The sequence below is a fragment of the Antechinus flavipes genome, chromosome 3, assembly GCF_016432865.1.
Source record: "Antechinus flavipes isolate AdamAnt ecotype Samford, QLD, Australia chromosome 3, AdamAnt_v2, whole genome shotgun sequence".
NCBI classification, from domain to species: Eukaryota; Metazoa; Chordata; class Mammalia; order Dasyuromorphia; family Dasyuridae; genus Antechinus; species Antechinus flavipes.
In genome coordinates this window covers 589,764,696-589,780,193 of record NC_067400.1, presented here as the reverse complement: position 1 = coordinate 589,780,193, position 15,498 = coordinate 589,764,696, and the positions used below count along the sequence as shown (strand labels likewise).

The window sequence follows — 15,498 nt, the reverse complement described above, 5'->3', positions numbered from 1 at the left end:
AGGCAAAAGACAGCCCCTACCCTCAAGGAACTCATAGTCTAATGGAGCATCTCAAATGTCCATCAATTGGGAAATGGACAAAATAAACCTGAATACATGTTTGTAAGAAAATATTACTGTACCATAAGAAATAATGAATAAGAAGAATTCAAAGAATCATAAGAATTTTTTATACAGATTCCTCAAAAAATTCTACACTACTCCTTGAATCCATTTATTTTTCTAATTTTCTTCAAATCTGTCTTCATTATTCAATTGAGCCTGCTTTCTCCCAATTTACCAATCATCTCTTATTGACCTATCTGAGGGCTTTCTCTCAGCCTCATCCTTCATGAGCTTTTTGAATCGCTTACTAACTATTGATCACTCTCCTGGATTTTCATGGCACTACACTCTCTTTCTTGGTTCTCCTCTGCCTGTCTTCTTAGTCTCTTTTGCTAGATTTTCATCCTTGTCAGGATTCTACTTCTATAGGACTGGACTATCTATCGTTAGCTCTCTTCTCTTTTTTTCATTACATCATCTTTCATGGTGCTTTCATAATATCCCACTGGTTTAATTAAGAACACTATACAAATCTATATATCTAGCCCTAGTTTTCTCTTCCAAGCTCCTCACTCATCATAACTTCCTAATGGAGATTTCAAACAGGATGCTCCACAGACATCTCAAACTAAACACATTAAAAACAGAACTCATACAACTTTGAAATGTTTAGGAACATCAATCAATGCAATGACCAATAACAATTCCAGCTAACTCATGAGGAAATATCTTGCCCACTTGTCAGAGAAATGGTAAATTGAGAGTAATGTCTGTTTTTTGGCGGGGACATGGCGATTATGGGAATTTGTTTTGCCGTTTGTTGTATCCCTAATGCTTAGCATGAAGCCTGGCACATGGTTGGTGCTTAATAAATTTTTGTTGACTTGATTACTCTTGCATTACCTTCATTAAAAGAATGAAAAGAGCTAGAAATAGGGGTGAATAAGTGGTATTATTCTGAAGTAAGTAAACCCTGCTTTAACAAAAGAACCTAATTAATTCTGGTATGTTCTCTGTGTACTTCTCATAACACTGGCTTTGCTGCACTTTTGGGACGTGATTCAAATGGTTTTTCAAGATTTAGAAAAGTGACCTCAAAAGCAGTTTGCTGAAAGAAAAAAAAATAATACCACTGTATATGTTCTAATCAAGCAGCATTCCTGACTGTCCCTTAAAAAATGTCATTATTTAATGCTTTTTGTTTTTATACAAGTTGTTTCAGAAAATACTAACTTTCCTAAAAAAAAAAAAGAGTCAAACACAATCTCTTTGAGTGAATTATCCAACAATGAATATAGTTCATTCTGCCCCAATGAGAAAAAGTAAAGTTTCCAGAATGACTTTGAGATTTCTAGCTAAAGAATTTAGGAGGTGAAGAAAGTTTAGGGCATTATCATTCTCAACTTACAGATGACCAAACCAAGATTAAGATAAGTTAAGGGACTGGAATAAGGTCATGCAGCTGGAAGCACCAAAACTGGGATTCGAAGGCCAGGTCTTACACTCTGTTATGTCCTGACAGAAAACGACAAACTGAGTCTCTGGAAAGCCAAATGGGAAAAACCATTTCAAGACTGACAGAAGAATTCACATTTTTAACTGTAAGTAATTATGTTTGTGGATGGGAAATCAGCCAGAAACCTAACGGTTCTGTCCAATCTCACATGCCGAGGACATAGTCACAAGACTACATTCCCATTTTATATGCCCCTCCTCTCCAACTCCCCAGTTTTCCCAGATGAATGCTGAAAGTTAATCAGCAAATAGGATGCAAAATATTTGTTCGTTTCCCAGATATCCCTCTTTTTCTACAGGCATACTAACAGTCATTTTGTTGACTTCCTTCACTTTCTGTGACTTTTCATCAGCTACAGTTCCCCCACTGATGGCACAATTCCTGTTGAACCACAATATTTTCACATGTTTTTGAAAGTGGCTGGATAAAGGCTGATAACATCTAAAGGCAACCTGAGGACATCTGAAAAATCCCTGGGTTAAGACCTGGGTTTGAATCTCAGCTTCGTTACTTAAGACAACAAGATAGTCAACCTCTTTGAGCTTCAATGTTTTATCACTAACAGCATATTAACAAATAAGTTTATTGTCCAAATTTGCAAAAACACTTTTCCCACAGAGATGATGAGAGCTCACTGTTATGTAGGGTTTTTAAATTCTAAATCAATTTTTTTTTTTACCAAAACCCTGAGGTAAGTGATATAGGTATAGGAACCCCATTTTACAGATAAAGAAACTAAGGGTCATAGAGAGGAAAGAGCCCATCTGTAGAAACATGGTAATCATCAGAGCTAAGACCTGAACCTGGGTTCTCTGGGTTCCAGTATGCCAGGCTCCCAATACAAAAGATGCCTCACTTCCTAATTCTTTTAATTCATAAAGGCAAAAGCAGCTGACAACAACATGCTGACAAACTGATACACCGAACAAAGAAGTTTCTGGGCAAAGGAAAGTTTGATGAAAAGCCTCTTTACTCTCTGAGATGACTCATTGATTTGAGCAAAATTAACATAACCTCACAGGCATAGTCAAGTCTATTTCCTTTATGGATTCTGGGGGAGAATCCTTTCCCATGTTATAAAACCCAGTATTGTTTTCATGTCTTAAATGACATAAAAATTTATATGCCCAGTATTCCTATTCCAGTGTCTAAGACTTCTTATCCATGTCAAGTAAATTTCTTTGTAGCTACATCCATTACCACAATGGAGGAAAAACCCAAAACAAAACTACACTATGTATCCCCTCAAAGGATAACTTTTACTTGCTACAAGTTGGCATAAAAATTCACCAGAAATAGAGTAGACCTGTGGTTTTTGAGCTCGAAGTGAAAAGGATGGAATGAAGAATGTGAGATTTGAAGATGCAATCAAAATATCCTTGATGGATACTTTCAAATCTAACAAAGACACCTTTAAGCTCTGTAAAGCTATTTCTAGGTTAGGTTAAAGACAGCAAATTATGGAATTATGGATCTGTCAGTGTGGCCCAGAGGAAGTGTGCAGCCTTCCTGATAAGCTTGCACGTGGACTTGAGGGTACTTCCTCTGTGAAGAATTAAAATGCCTTTATGTTCTGGGATTAAAACAGGAAGACAGTCAGGAATCTTTATTTTTAAGGGGAAAGAAGGATTCAGTTGAGCATAGTTCCAAAAGTTTGGCTCTTCAGTTAAGAATGCTTTGAGGGTTGACCTCACAGAAAGCACTGACCACACCATCTCCACCAAGCCTTTCCTTGCCACAACACAGGAAGAAGCTTCTGGAATCAAGAGATATCACTCATCTGATATTGGAGTATTTCTTTCTTAGATTCCCTAGAGAAGGAAAAAGAATAGGGGGAAAAAGGCCTAGAATTCTAAGAGGGAGATATCACAGAAACCAAGAATCCATTTTAAAGATGAGAAATCTGATGCCCAGAGGTCAGTAACTGGGCCATGATCACAGAACTATTAGCTGATACCGAGTATCACTAAGTCTCAAATACTATCTTTAAAATTCCCAGTATGGCAGCATAGTGCTCCTTCCACTACTACTAGCATAAATATGCTACAAAACACTTTGTACCTGTTTTCTTATTAGATCCTAACAACCTATTTTGATCCTCATTTTACAAATGAGGAAATTGAAGCAAACAAGGTTTAAGTGACTTGTTCAGGGTCTCACTGCCAATTAAGTATTGGAGGCTAGATTTGAACTCCAGTCTTGAGTCTAAGCCCATCATTTTTTTGGGGGTGGGGTGGGGGGGTGGGCCTCAGCCTCTAATCTTTCCCCAACTTATCTATGCAATCTAGCCCTCGAAGTGGGTTAAGAAAAGACCAAACCAAAGGATATGAACAGACAATTTTTAGATGAAGAAATTAAAACCATTTATAGTAATATGAAAAAATGTTCTAAATCATTATTGATCAGAGAAGTAAAAATTCAGACAACTCTGAGACACCACTGAGAAAATAATGATGAATTGTTGAAGGGGATGTGGGAAAATTGTAACACTGTTACATTGTTGGTGGAGTTGTGAAATGATCCATTTCTGGAAAGCAATTTGGAACTATGCCCAAAGAGCTATTAAACTGTTCACACCCTTTGACCCAGCAGTCTGCATCAAACTATTGGGTCTGTATCCCAAAGAGCTCATTAAAAAGGGAAAAGGGATTACATGTGCAAATACGTTTGTAGCAGCCCTTTTTTGCAGTGGCAAGGAACTGGAAATTGAGTGAATAACCATCAGTTGGAAAATGGTTGAATAAGTCATGTTATATGAATGTTATGGAATATTATTGTTCTATAAGAAGTGATCAGGATTTCAGAGAGGCCTGAAGAGACTTATGTGAACTGAGGCTAAGTGAAGTTAGCAGACCAAGAGAACATTGTACACAACAATTACAAGATTATGTGATAATTCAGCCTGAGAGGCTTAGTGCTTTTTAACAGCAAGATGATTCAGTTTCAATGACCTTGTGATGTAGAGATCCATCTCACTCAGAATGAGAACTGTGGGAAGTGAGTATGGATCACAACATGGTATTCTCACTTTTGTTGTTGTTGTTGGCTTGCTTTTTTTTCTTCTCATTTTTTTCTTTTTGATCTGATTGTGTGTGTGTGTGTGTGTGTGTGTGTGTGTGTGTGTGTGTATGCAGTATAACTGTGGAAATATGTAGAGAGGAATTATACAAGTTAAATACTGTATATTTAGCACATACATATATTGGATTACTTACTTTGTAGGGTAGGTGGGAGAAAGGAATGGGGGAAAAATTTTGGAACAAGGTTTTGCAAGGCTAAATATTAAAAATTATCTATGCATGTGTTTGGGAAAAAAAAACTTTAATTAAAAAAAGAAAGAAAGAAAAGTTGAAGAAAAGAACCATGGGAGCTGTGCTCTAAAACCTAAAAGTGGTCATCCAGAAAAGGAAGAAAGCCCAGACTGCCTGCTCCTAAAGGAAGAGCCAGAATTCACAAATGGGAGTCAAAAGGAAGCAGACCTTGAGCTATTCCATGAAGTAATCTTTCAGCAATTAGCACTCTCCTTCTTTCCCTTTTACACTAGAGTCATAGAAAAACAGCTTATAAAACACAAAAATGAAATGTGCCCCATTCCTCAACTTTAGAATCACCTGTTGCCATATAAAGAAAATTGGAAGCTTATAGTACAGCTTGCTTTACAAAAGATAAAACAGATAACTTCTGCATAAACAAAATTAATGCACCTAAGATAAGGGAAAAAACTGAATAGTAAAAACAAAAACAAAAAAGTAAAAACAAAAACCCCAATAACCTGTATAACATTTGTCTCGTATCCAAGATGAATAAACAATGAATAAATATATATATATATATTTACATATATTCTTATATAACTAATAGCCATTCCCCAATAGATAAGCTATCAAAAGAAATGAACAGTTCTTAAAAGTAGTATTCACAAACACATAAAAAAAAATACTCCGAATCATTGAGAGACACAAATCAAATTCACTTTACCCTCTGTGAATTGAAAAAGATGACCAAAAATACAATAGTCATTGTTGAAGAGACTGTAGGATGACAGGTTGTGATCTGGTACAATCATTTTGGTAAGAAAGTTAGGCAAATAAAGTGACTAAAATATCCATACTCTTTGACCCAGAGATTTTCTTAATGAGTTTATTTTATCCACTGCACTTTCTGCAATAGCCAGAATTGGAAATAAAATAGATGTCCATCAAATGGTGAATAGGTAAACAAATTGTGATAAATGAATGTAAGAGAATATTATTGTGCATACTGGAATATTATAATCTTATAATGTGCATGATGGAATATTACAAATTACTTTTTTGGGGACAAGTAGGTGGTACCATTCATAGAGTGGGGGACTTGGAGCCAGGAAGACTCCTCTTTTTGAGTTCAAATCTGACCTGATATTTCCTAGCTTCGTGACCTTAAGCAAGTCACTTAATGCTGTTTGTCTCAGTTTCCTCTTCTATAAAATAAGATGGAGAAGGAAATGGCAAGTCACTCTGTGCCAAGAAAATACTAAATGTGGAGTCAGACATGATTGAAACGACTTAATAATAAAGAGGAATGATTAATGTGATGAAGATATAGAGAAGCGTGATCTTACATGAAGTGATGTAGAGTATAGTAAGCAGAAGGGCAGTTAGGTGGTACAGGGGAGAGACTTCAGACATTTGATGCTTACTAGCTGTGTGATCCTGGGCAAGTCACTTAACCCAAATTGCCTCAAAAGAGGCAAAAAAAAAAAAAAAATCAAAAGTGGGTTTAACAAATGTATAAGGATCAAGTAGGACTTGAAAGAATAGATATGAGGACACTTTCAATTCAATCATGGAACCAGGAAGTCCACAGATGTTGCACACAGAATACATTCTCAGACTTCTTTCAAGTATGAATCAATTGTATTGATTTTCTCCCCTCCTTTTCCTCTCTATATCTCCCTCCCTCTCCCCCTCTCCTTTTTAATTGCCTAAGTTAACAAATACAGGTAAATAAATGACTCATCATACACAGGACCCTAAGTCAAGACCTTTTTACATCGTTATAATATGAAGCATCTTACTAAGTGGGTATTTTGATTGATGATACCCAAAAAGGAAAAAATCTTAAGATTTAGAAGTAAATCCATCCAGGGAAGTAAATTGTTTAAATCACAGTGGCTGTTAAGAAAAGAAAAGAAAAACGGTAGCCAAAAAAAAAAAAAAAAAAAAAAAAAAATCCTACAAGGTTTCAATCTGCTAGCCAACCTAATATATTTAATAAACAAAGTTTTTTCCTAAGTGATTTTAAGAACAAAAACTGCCTACAGCTAAACACCACATTGTGTTCTAACAAACCAGTCAAGCCTGCCTTCTTGCTTTCATATTCACCAGTCTCTCTCCCACAAAATTGCCCTTTATGGATGACACTAGCCACTTCCAATCTCCCAAGCCACATTTCTCCTGTTTGAATCAGAACTCAAGGCCCTAGTATCAGAAATTCTCCCCGCCTCCCATATTAACAAAGTGCCAATCCCTTTTAGGATCTTCCAACATCTCATTATGGTGTGAGATGACCTGAGTTCTTGAGGGCTATGGGCAGAGCACAAAAAGCTCAAGCATGTCCTACTGGAAAATCTCAATATAGGAAGTGGAGGGAGGGCCTGTGAGTCTATGATAAAGTTTAGGAAGGCTTTCCCCCAGCAGGAAGGCCTTCTGGGAGCTCTCAAAACCTTAGTCCTTGCTCTCATAACCTCTTCTCTGGACGATCCCAATAGTTTCTGAATCGTACCCAATACCTGCATCCGGCATCTCCTTTTACCACTTTACCCTCACACAGATAAAAAACTGTAACCTAAATTGATGCACAAGCCTGAACCCGTCGCTCTCATGCCAAGAAGCTTCAGTTTAAATCCATTATACAAAACAGCATCTTCTCCCCTGTAATTTGTATTCTCTGAAGGGCTTTTTGCTATTCCCCAAACATGATATTCCACTTGCCACTTCCAAGTAGTGCCCTGTGCCTGGAATATTCTCCTTTTTCACTGCCACCTTTTGGAACTCCTTTCGAGGAAAAGCTGCCTCCTTCAAAAGGCCTTTCTTTGTCCTTATTCACCCTGATTGTTACAGAATACTCCCTAGACTCCTAATCATTGTGTATTTTAAAAGTATACATCCTGTATTATCTGTGAAAATGTTTACTGTAGACTGTAAGCATCTAGTGGGCAGGCACTGTCTTTATCTTTGGATCCCTAATCTTCAGCTAAATCCTGGCAAATAAGACACTGGTTGATTGGCCAAAAGGAATTTTTCAGTCACTGTAATTCTAAGACTCTCTTCAAATAAGAGGGCTGTAGTCTCTTTTGATAAGAGGGTCCCCCTACCCTGACAGAAATCTCCAATCCCTCCAGTACAAGCTCTCAGTATATTCAGGGTCTAAATTTAGTGAGAAAAGAACCTCTATCTCATCTTTGTTTAGTATCCTTCGGTGGTGGCTGGGGAGCTAAGCAATCTTCACTCACAATACCAGGACTGCCAGTGGGGAAACCACTTAGTTAGGTGTTCATAGTCTCTGACCTCCACCCTAATACAGCCACTTTTAAAAGTTGCCTTGCTTTAAGCCAAGAAAGGAAGTAGCGGCTGATCTTCTGTGTGATCATGTTTCATACACAGAACAATAGTCCCTGGAGAACTGTTGTTTTTTGTTTTTTTCTAAGGTTGGGGTCCCCGCCCTATGGTGAGATGCACATGACACAGCAAAATGCTGCCCTGCCACACACATCTGCACAGGGAGTGTCTGTGCTCTGAGGACTAGTGACATCTCTTGAGAAATTGCAGTACAGTAAGAGCAGTAGAGAAACTGGGTGGAAGCCCACCAAGCACAGTAGAGTCTGAATGATCTGTTTGGCAGATTTCCTGGCAAATGGTTCAAGTGTTGTGTAGAACCCACTGAGCTCCACCCTGACCCGGAAGAGCAATTAGATCAGACTATTATATAAAAAACAAGGGAACCAGCTGGTCACAGCAAAAAGACAAATTCTTAGTCAGAGTTTCTCAGTCTTCTAATGAAGGAGACATTGGACCACTTGAAAGTCTTTCCTTCTATTTTCAAAAAACTTAGAAAGATGGAATATGATAATAGCTAATACAAGCTAACATTTATATGGCTTTATAATTACTATCTTATTTGATACTTAAAACAACTCTGGGAGGTGGGTTTCATTTTTATTCACATTTTACAATTAAGTAAACTGAGGCAAACGGAGGTGAAGTGATTAGCCTGGGGTCACACAATTAGTGAGTGTCTGAAGGCCATATATGAACTGTGGTGTTTCTGACTCTAATCAGTGAATCACTCAGTTGCCTTCAAAACTCTTTAAAATCAAGTCATCGTGCTCACTTTTACACGATTATTTAAAATTTGTTTCCTTCTGAATATCTTTCTTCGGTCTCTCCTCCCAGCAGGCCGATTCTCACCATATCGCAACCACCATCTCCAGTGAGATATTTTGACCAGGCCCTGTGCTAAGTTCTGGGGGTGCAAGGAAAGGCAAAAACGGAGCCCCGGCACCCAAGAAGTTAAAGTTCAAAGAGAAGACACAGCAAGTAAACATTGAGTATTTATCAAGCACCTGCTAAGTGCCAGCGATGGGGATAGAGAGAAAGCCAAACCTACTGCCCCGGCCCACCAGCTGCAAGTTTTAAAGGAGGAGACATTTATTAGGCGCCTAAGACGCGCCTGGCCCGGCGCCCAGCACTACTCCACCCTAACTCGCACCTACTAAGTTTCTCCAGTGCCCGGAGAAAGTGGGGCACCGAGAAGTTCGGTGACTGGACCAAGGTCACATGGCCCTTAGGGATCCCGCTCAGCACTGCACCCTACCCCCACACCCAGGAGGGGTGTAGTCTGTGAGAAAGGCCGAAGGCGGGGAGCCGGACCTGACCTCCCTACCCAAGGTGGGGGTCATCACTTGGGCAGCCCCTTCCTCCAGCGCCGGACAACTCGGCTCGGCTCCTGCGGAAGGGCTGTGGGGCAAGGCGGCTGGCTGAGGAAGATGTTCCCGGCAAGCTCGCCTCTTCCCCTGCAGGTAGCCCACCGACATGCCGGCTCTCCAGCCCCACATAGCGCAGCCCGAGGCCTTCTCCCCCCAATCCCGCCGCGGCCCCCAACCAGCAGAACTACGCGCGCACGCGCGCTGCCTCTCTTCCTCCCCCGCCCCCTCGGAACGCTCCACTCCGCTCCCCACCTCTCCCGCCCCCTCCGAACGCTCTCCTCCAGTCCGCCCCCTCCCCTCGGGAAACTGCCCCTCCCCCCTCTCGCTTCGGTGGGGGTCCCCCCTTTCCCCACACACAACTGCCCCTTCCTGCCCCTCCCCCGCCGACTTCTGAAGCCCCTCTCAACAGGCGCGACTGTCTTCCCTCTTTAGGCTCCATGCCCCTCACCTGCCATGTCCCGGGCCCCGCCGCAGAGGGAGGCGCATCACTGCCGGACGAAGGCCGGGGACGGCACCTCGGAGCAGACAAAGGGCGCCGCCATGTTGGAGCCGGGCGGAACCGACCTCGCAGTGTTTCCCACGGCCGCCGCTTCCGGCCGGCCGGCAAGCAGATAAGGCGCATGCGCCGTGTCCCAACCTCGACCCTCTGGAACCCTGGGGAATTTAGGGGAAAGAGGACCGACCAAGGAGTCACGTGGAGGCCGCCTCTGGGCGCTGCCATGACACCTGGGCCGAGCCAAGGCTGGAGCGGTACACTTAAGTTTGAGTCATATCCCAAATATGGCGACCTCGTCTCCCCTCCTTTTCACCCCTCCAGCGTATAACCAGACACAGTTACAAATTTAATTAAATTCAAAAAGTGCTGACGCTGTATTAGACACTGAAGAAACTGATAAAAATCAGTCTCTGCCCTCAAGACACTTATAGTCTACCGATAGAACTTGTACAATGCTGTGTGCCAGACGCTGTCCCGGATGCTGAGGAAACTGACAAAAGTCAGTCAGTCCTTGCCCTCAAGACACGTAGAATCTACCGATACAACTGTGGAGATCGTGCAAGGTAATGTCAGTAAGACAATAAACACTTATCACGTGACTACTATATGCCGTCCAACGAGCTAAGTGCTAAAAATTAGGTTCAGGAAGCACCTAGTGTAGGAAAGTGGTGTCTGAGCTAAGTTTTCAACGGATTTCGGGATCCCCAGAGCTAGAAATGAGGAGGGACAGGGACGTCCAGCCACGGAGCGCAGCCGGTGCAAATGAGAAACCTCAAAAGCCGTGAATAAGAATAAGAGATGGGGAGAGGCATCTTGATAAGATGGTGTCTAATATTCTGATAGCTTGGGATGGGGAGAGGCATTCTGATATTCTAAAACATAAGATCTTTTACCCTTATCAAATATTCTGTAAAGAGAGAGGGGAAGTTTTGCAGGACAATTTAAACTGAGGCAGAACACTTAGGGAAACTGAGTCAGGATAATTAGGGAAACTGAGTCAGGACAATAAAAGAGAACTTTGGCTTAACAAGTATCTACCTCAAGGGATTGTTTTGAGGATAAAATGATGATATTTATGAAGTGCTTTACAAACTTTAAATTAATATACAAATTGTTTCGGGTTTTTGGGTTTTTTTTTTTTTTGGTAAAATGATATGTAGAAATGATCATTGAATCCATGAGAGTTAATTAAATCATCGAGAAGAGAATGTAGAGAAAGAGGGCCCAGAGTCTTGGTGACCACTAAGTTAGTGAACATGTCATCCAGCAAAAGAGACTGAGAAGTATTCACACATGTAGGAAAAGACCCCAGAGAGCAATTGTAAATACCCTGAGAGTGTATACAGAAGGGAATCCCCTTCTGAGCAAAGGCTGCAGAAAGTCAAGAAGGATGAAGACTGAGAAAGGCCATTCAATTTGGCAATTAAAAGATCATTCAGTAACTTTGGAAAGAGTATTTGATGAATGAAGTCAGAAGTCACATTGCAGATAGCTTCATCTTCCAATGGGTGGAACTGACAAAAGAGAGGGAAAGATCAACCCTATGTAAAGCAAATAAACCAAACTAAAACTAGAAAAATGCATAAATGATAAATGGTTAAAGTATATGAACAGGCAATTTTCAGATGAAGAAATTAAAACTTTTTTAGTCATATGAAAAAATGCTCTAAATCACTATTGATTAGCAAATTGTAAATTAAGATAACTCTAAAATAACATTATTTATTTCTCAGATCCTTCTCAGATTGGCTAAAATGTCAGGAAAAGATATTGATGAATGTTGGAGAGGATGTGGGAAAACTGAGACACTAATAATGCATTGTTGGTAGAGTTGTGAAATGATCCAACCATCTTGAAGCGCACTTTGAAATCATATCTAAAGGATTATAAAACTGCAAACCCTCTGATCCAACAGTGCTATTACTGGGTCCATATCCCAAAGAGATCATAAAAGAGGGAAAAGGACCACATGTGCAAAAAATGTTTGTAGCAGTCCTTTTTGTATTGACAGGGAACTGAAAATTGAGTGGATGTCCATCAATTGGAGAATGGTTGAATAATATATGGTTTATGAATGTGATGGAATGTGATGGATAAGTTCTATAAAAAATGATGAGCAGGCTGATTTTTTTTCCTTTTTTTTTCTTTCTTTTTTCTTTTTTGAGGCATTTGGGATTAAGTGACTTGCCCAGGGTCACACAGCTAGGAAGTGTTAAGTGTCTGAGGCTAGATTTGAACTCAGGTCCTCCTGACTTCAGGGCTAGGAGCTGGCTGATTTCAAAAAAGCCTGGAAAGACTTACATGAATTGATGCTGAGTGAAGTAAGCAGAACCAGAATGGTATATATGGTAGCAATAAGATTATATGATGATCTCACCAACAAAATCCAACAGCAAGAGATACAAAGAGAAATTCCATTCAAAATAACTGTCGATAGCATAAAATATTTGGGAATCTATCTACCAAAGGAAAGTCAGGATTTATATGACCAAAATTACAAAACACTTTCCACACAAATAAAATCAGAATTAAATAATTGGAAAAAATATTAAGTGTTCTTGGATAGGCTAAATAAAAAATAATAAAGATGACAATACTCCCTAAACTAATCTATTTATTTAGTGCTATACCAATTAGACTCCCAAGAAACTATTTTAATGACTTAGAAAAAATAATAAAATGCATATGGAAGAACAAAAGGTCAAGAATTTCAAGGGAATGAATGAAAAAAAAAAATCAAATGAAAGTGGCCTGGCTGTACCTCATCTAAAATTATATTATAAAGCAGCAGTCACCAAAACCATTTAGTATTGGCTAAGAAATAGATTAGTTGATCAGTGGAATAGGTTAGGTTCACAGGACAAAATCGTCAATAACAATAGCAATCTAGTGTTTGACAAACTCAAAGATCCCAACTTTTGCAATAAGAATTCATTATTTGACAAAAATTTCTAGGAAAACTGGAAATTAGTATGGCAGAAATTAGGCATGGACCCACACTTAACACTGTACACTAAAATAAGATCAAAATGGGTCCATGATTTAGGCATAAAGAATGAGATTATAAATAAATTAGAGGAACATAGGATAGTTTATCTCTCAGACTTGTAGAAGACGAAGGAATTTGTGACCAAAGAAGAACTAGAGACCATTACTGATCACAAAATAGAAAATTTTGATTATATCAAATTAAAAAGTCTTTGTACAAACAAAACTAATGCAAATAAGATTAGAAGGGAAGCAACAAACTGGGAAAACATTTTTACAATTAAAGGTTCTGATAAAGGCCTCATTTCCAAAATATATAGAGAATTGACTCTAATTTATAAGAAATCAAGCCATTCTCCAATTGATAAATGGTCAAAGGATATGAACAATTTTCAGATGATGAAATTGAAACTATTTCTATTCATATAAATGAATGTTCCAAATCACTATTGATCAGAGAAATGCAAATTGAGACAACTCTGAGATACCATTACACACCTGTCAGATTGGCTAAGATGACAGGAAAAAATAATGATGAATGTTGGAGGGGATGCGGGAAAACTGGGACACTGATGCATTGTTGGTGGAGTTGTGAACGAATCCAACCATTCTGGAGAGCAATCTGGAATTATGCCCCAAAAGTTATCAAACTGTGCATACCCTTTGACCCAGCAGTGTTTCTACTGGGCTTATACCCCAAAGAGATACTAAAGAAGGGAAAGGGACCTGTATGTGTCAAAATGTTTGTAGCAGCCCTTTTTGTAGTGGCTAGAAACTGGAAAATGAATGGATGCCCATTAATTGGAGAATGGCTGGGTAAATTATGGTATATGAATGTTATGGAATATTATTGTTCTGTAAGAAATGACCAGCAAGATGAATACAGAGAGGCTTGGAGAGACTTACATGAACTGATGCTGAGTGAAATGAGCAGAATCAGGAGATCATTATATACCTCAACAACGATACTGTTTGAGGATGTATTCTGAAGGAAGTGGATTTCTTCGACAAAGAGATCTAACTCAGTTCCAATTGACCAATGATACCCAAGATCAGCTACACCCAGAGAAGGAACATTGTGAAATGAGTGTGAACTGTTTGCATTTTTGTTTTTCTTCCCAGGTTATTTTTACCTTCTGAATCAAATTCTTCCTGTGCAACAAGTGAACTGTTCAATTCTGCACACATATATTGTATATAAGATATACTATAACATGTTTAACATGTATAAGACTGCCTTCCCTCTAGGAGAGGGGGTGGAAGGAGGGAAGGGAAAAATTGGAACAGAAGTGAGTGCAAGGGATAATGTTGTAAAAAAAATTATCCTTGTGTATGTTCTGTCAATAAAGTCATAATAATAATAAAAAAAGATTATATGATGATCAACTGTGATGGACTTGATTCTTTTCAACAATGAAGTGATTAAAAGCAATTGCAATGGATTTGTGATGGAAAGTGCTATCTGCATCTGGATATAGAACTATGGAGACTGAATATGGATCAAAGTATATTTTTTCACCTTTTGTTGCTGTTGTTTGTTTACTTGTTTTTTTTCTTGTACTTTTTCTTGCACTGTATGATGACTATGGAAATATGTTTAGAACAATTACACATGTTTAACCTATTTTGTATTGCTTGCTGTCTGGAGGAGAGAGGAGGGAGAAGAAGGGAAAAAATTTGGAACACGAGGGTTTTGCAAGGGTGAATGTTGAAAACTATCTTTTCATGCATTTGAAAAAAATAAAATATTATAAAAGTTTTTTTTAAAAACCTATTATTACTGAACCCCCCCCCAAAAAAAAAAAACAACCTAAAAAAAAAAAAAGAAAAAAGAAGAACCCAAATTCTCCAACCAGGTGCCAATCACCTACTGCTGCTTTGTAGCAAATGTTGAAATATCTGAAAAATCAAAGCCATAGTTCCAAATATATTCAAGCTGAGAAAATGATTAAAGTTCAGAAAAGCTAGTCAAATCATTTTTTGTTTTGTTTTGTTGTTGTTGTTGTTGTTGTTTTGCTAGAGGAATGTCACTATAAACAGACTCTGGGCTATTTGCCAAATAGGATGAAAAGAAAAGGCCAGGTACAGCTGAAAAGTTTCAAAGATCCCATACATGAAGAAGACATTTGGAATTTTAAAATTTCAGGAAAATGAAAGTTTGTAGATCACCCTAATGAAACCAAGAGCAATTGAGTGCTAGAAAAAGGAAGTCTTCCAAGTTAGGGGCACCAGAACATATTGGTAAAAGGGCAGTATGTCAACCAGAGACGTGGCTCGTGTTCCCAAGTATTCCACTGAGTAAAGATTCATAGCACCCTTCTGTTTGTGTGCAAACACCTGCCCAGTTATTAATTGATCTAGTTCCTTCTGGTTAGAAACAGGCTGATCTTTGGTCTCTGCAATTTAGTAAATATTGTCCACATTCAAGCCCAGCCCACATCCCTCTCTCTCTTTGTACAGCCTGAATCAGGTGCCAGATAATGATGA

At 39.0% G+C, this 15,498-nt stretch overlaps 1 protein-coding gene and 1 long non-coding RNA gene across 5 annotated transcripts in view; one reads left to right on the top strand and one right to left on the bottom strand.

Moving 5' to 3' along the window:
• Positions 1-10,067, bottom strand: part of ZBTB17 (zinc finger and BTB domain containing 17) — a 51,844-nt gene extending 41,777 nt beyond the window's left edge. For 3 of the 4 annotated variants that reach the window (XM_051988472.1, XM_051988473.1, XM_051988475.1), the window contains exon 1: positions 9,976-9,997. In XM_051988472.1, coding sequence (XP_051844432.1) covers positions 9,976-9,982 — 7 coding nt within the window. In that variant the 5' untranslated portion in view covers positions 9,983-9,997. Of the gene's footprint in view, positions 1-9,975 lie in introns of all 4 variants that reach the window. The other variant, XM_051988474.1, reaches the window with a different exon arrangement.
• Positions 10,068-10,150: 83 nt separating this feature from the next.
• On the top strand, positions 10,151-14,781 carry LOC127555839 (uncharacterized). Its single transcript, XR_007952299.1, has 2 exons — positions 10,151-10,586; positions 14,134-14,781. It is a non-coding gene; the product is annotated as an uncharacterized LOC127555839 (long non-coding RNA).
• The last annotated feature ends 717 nt before the right edge of the window (positions 14,782-15,498 follow it).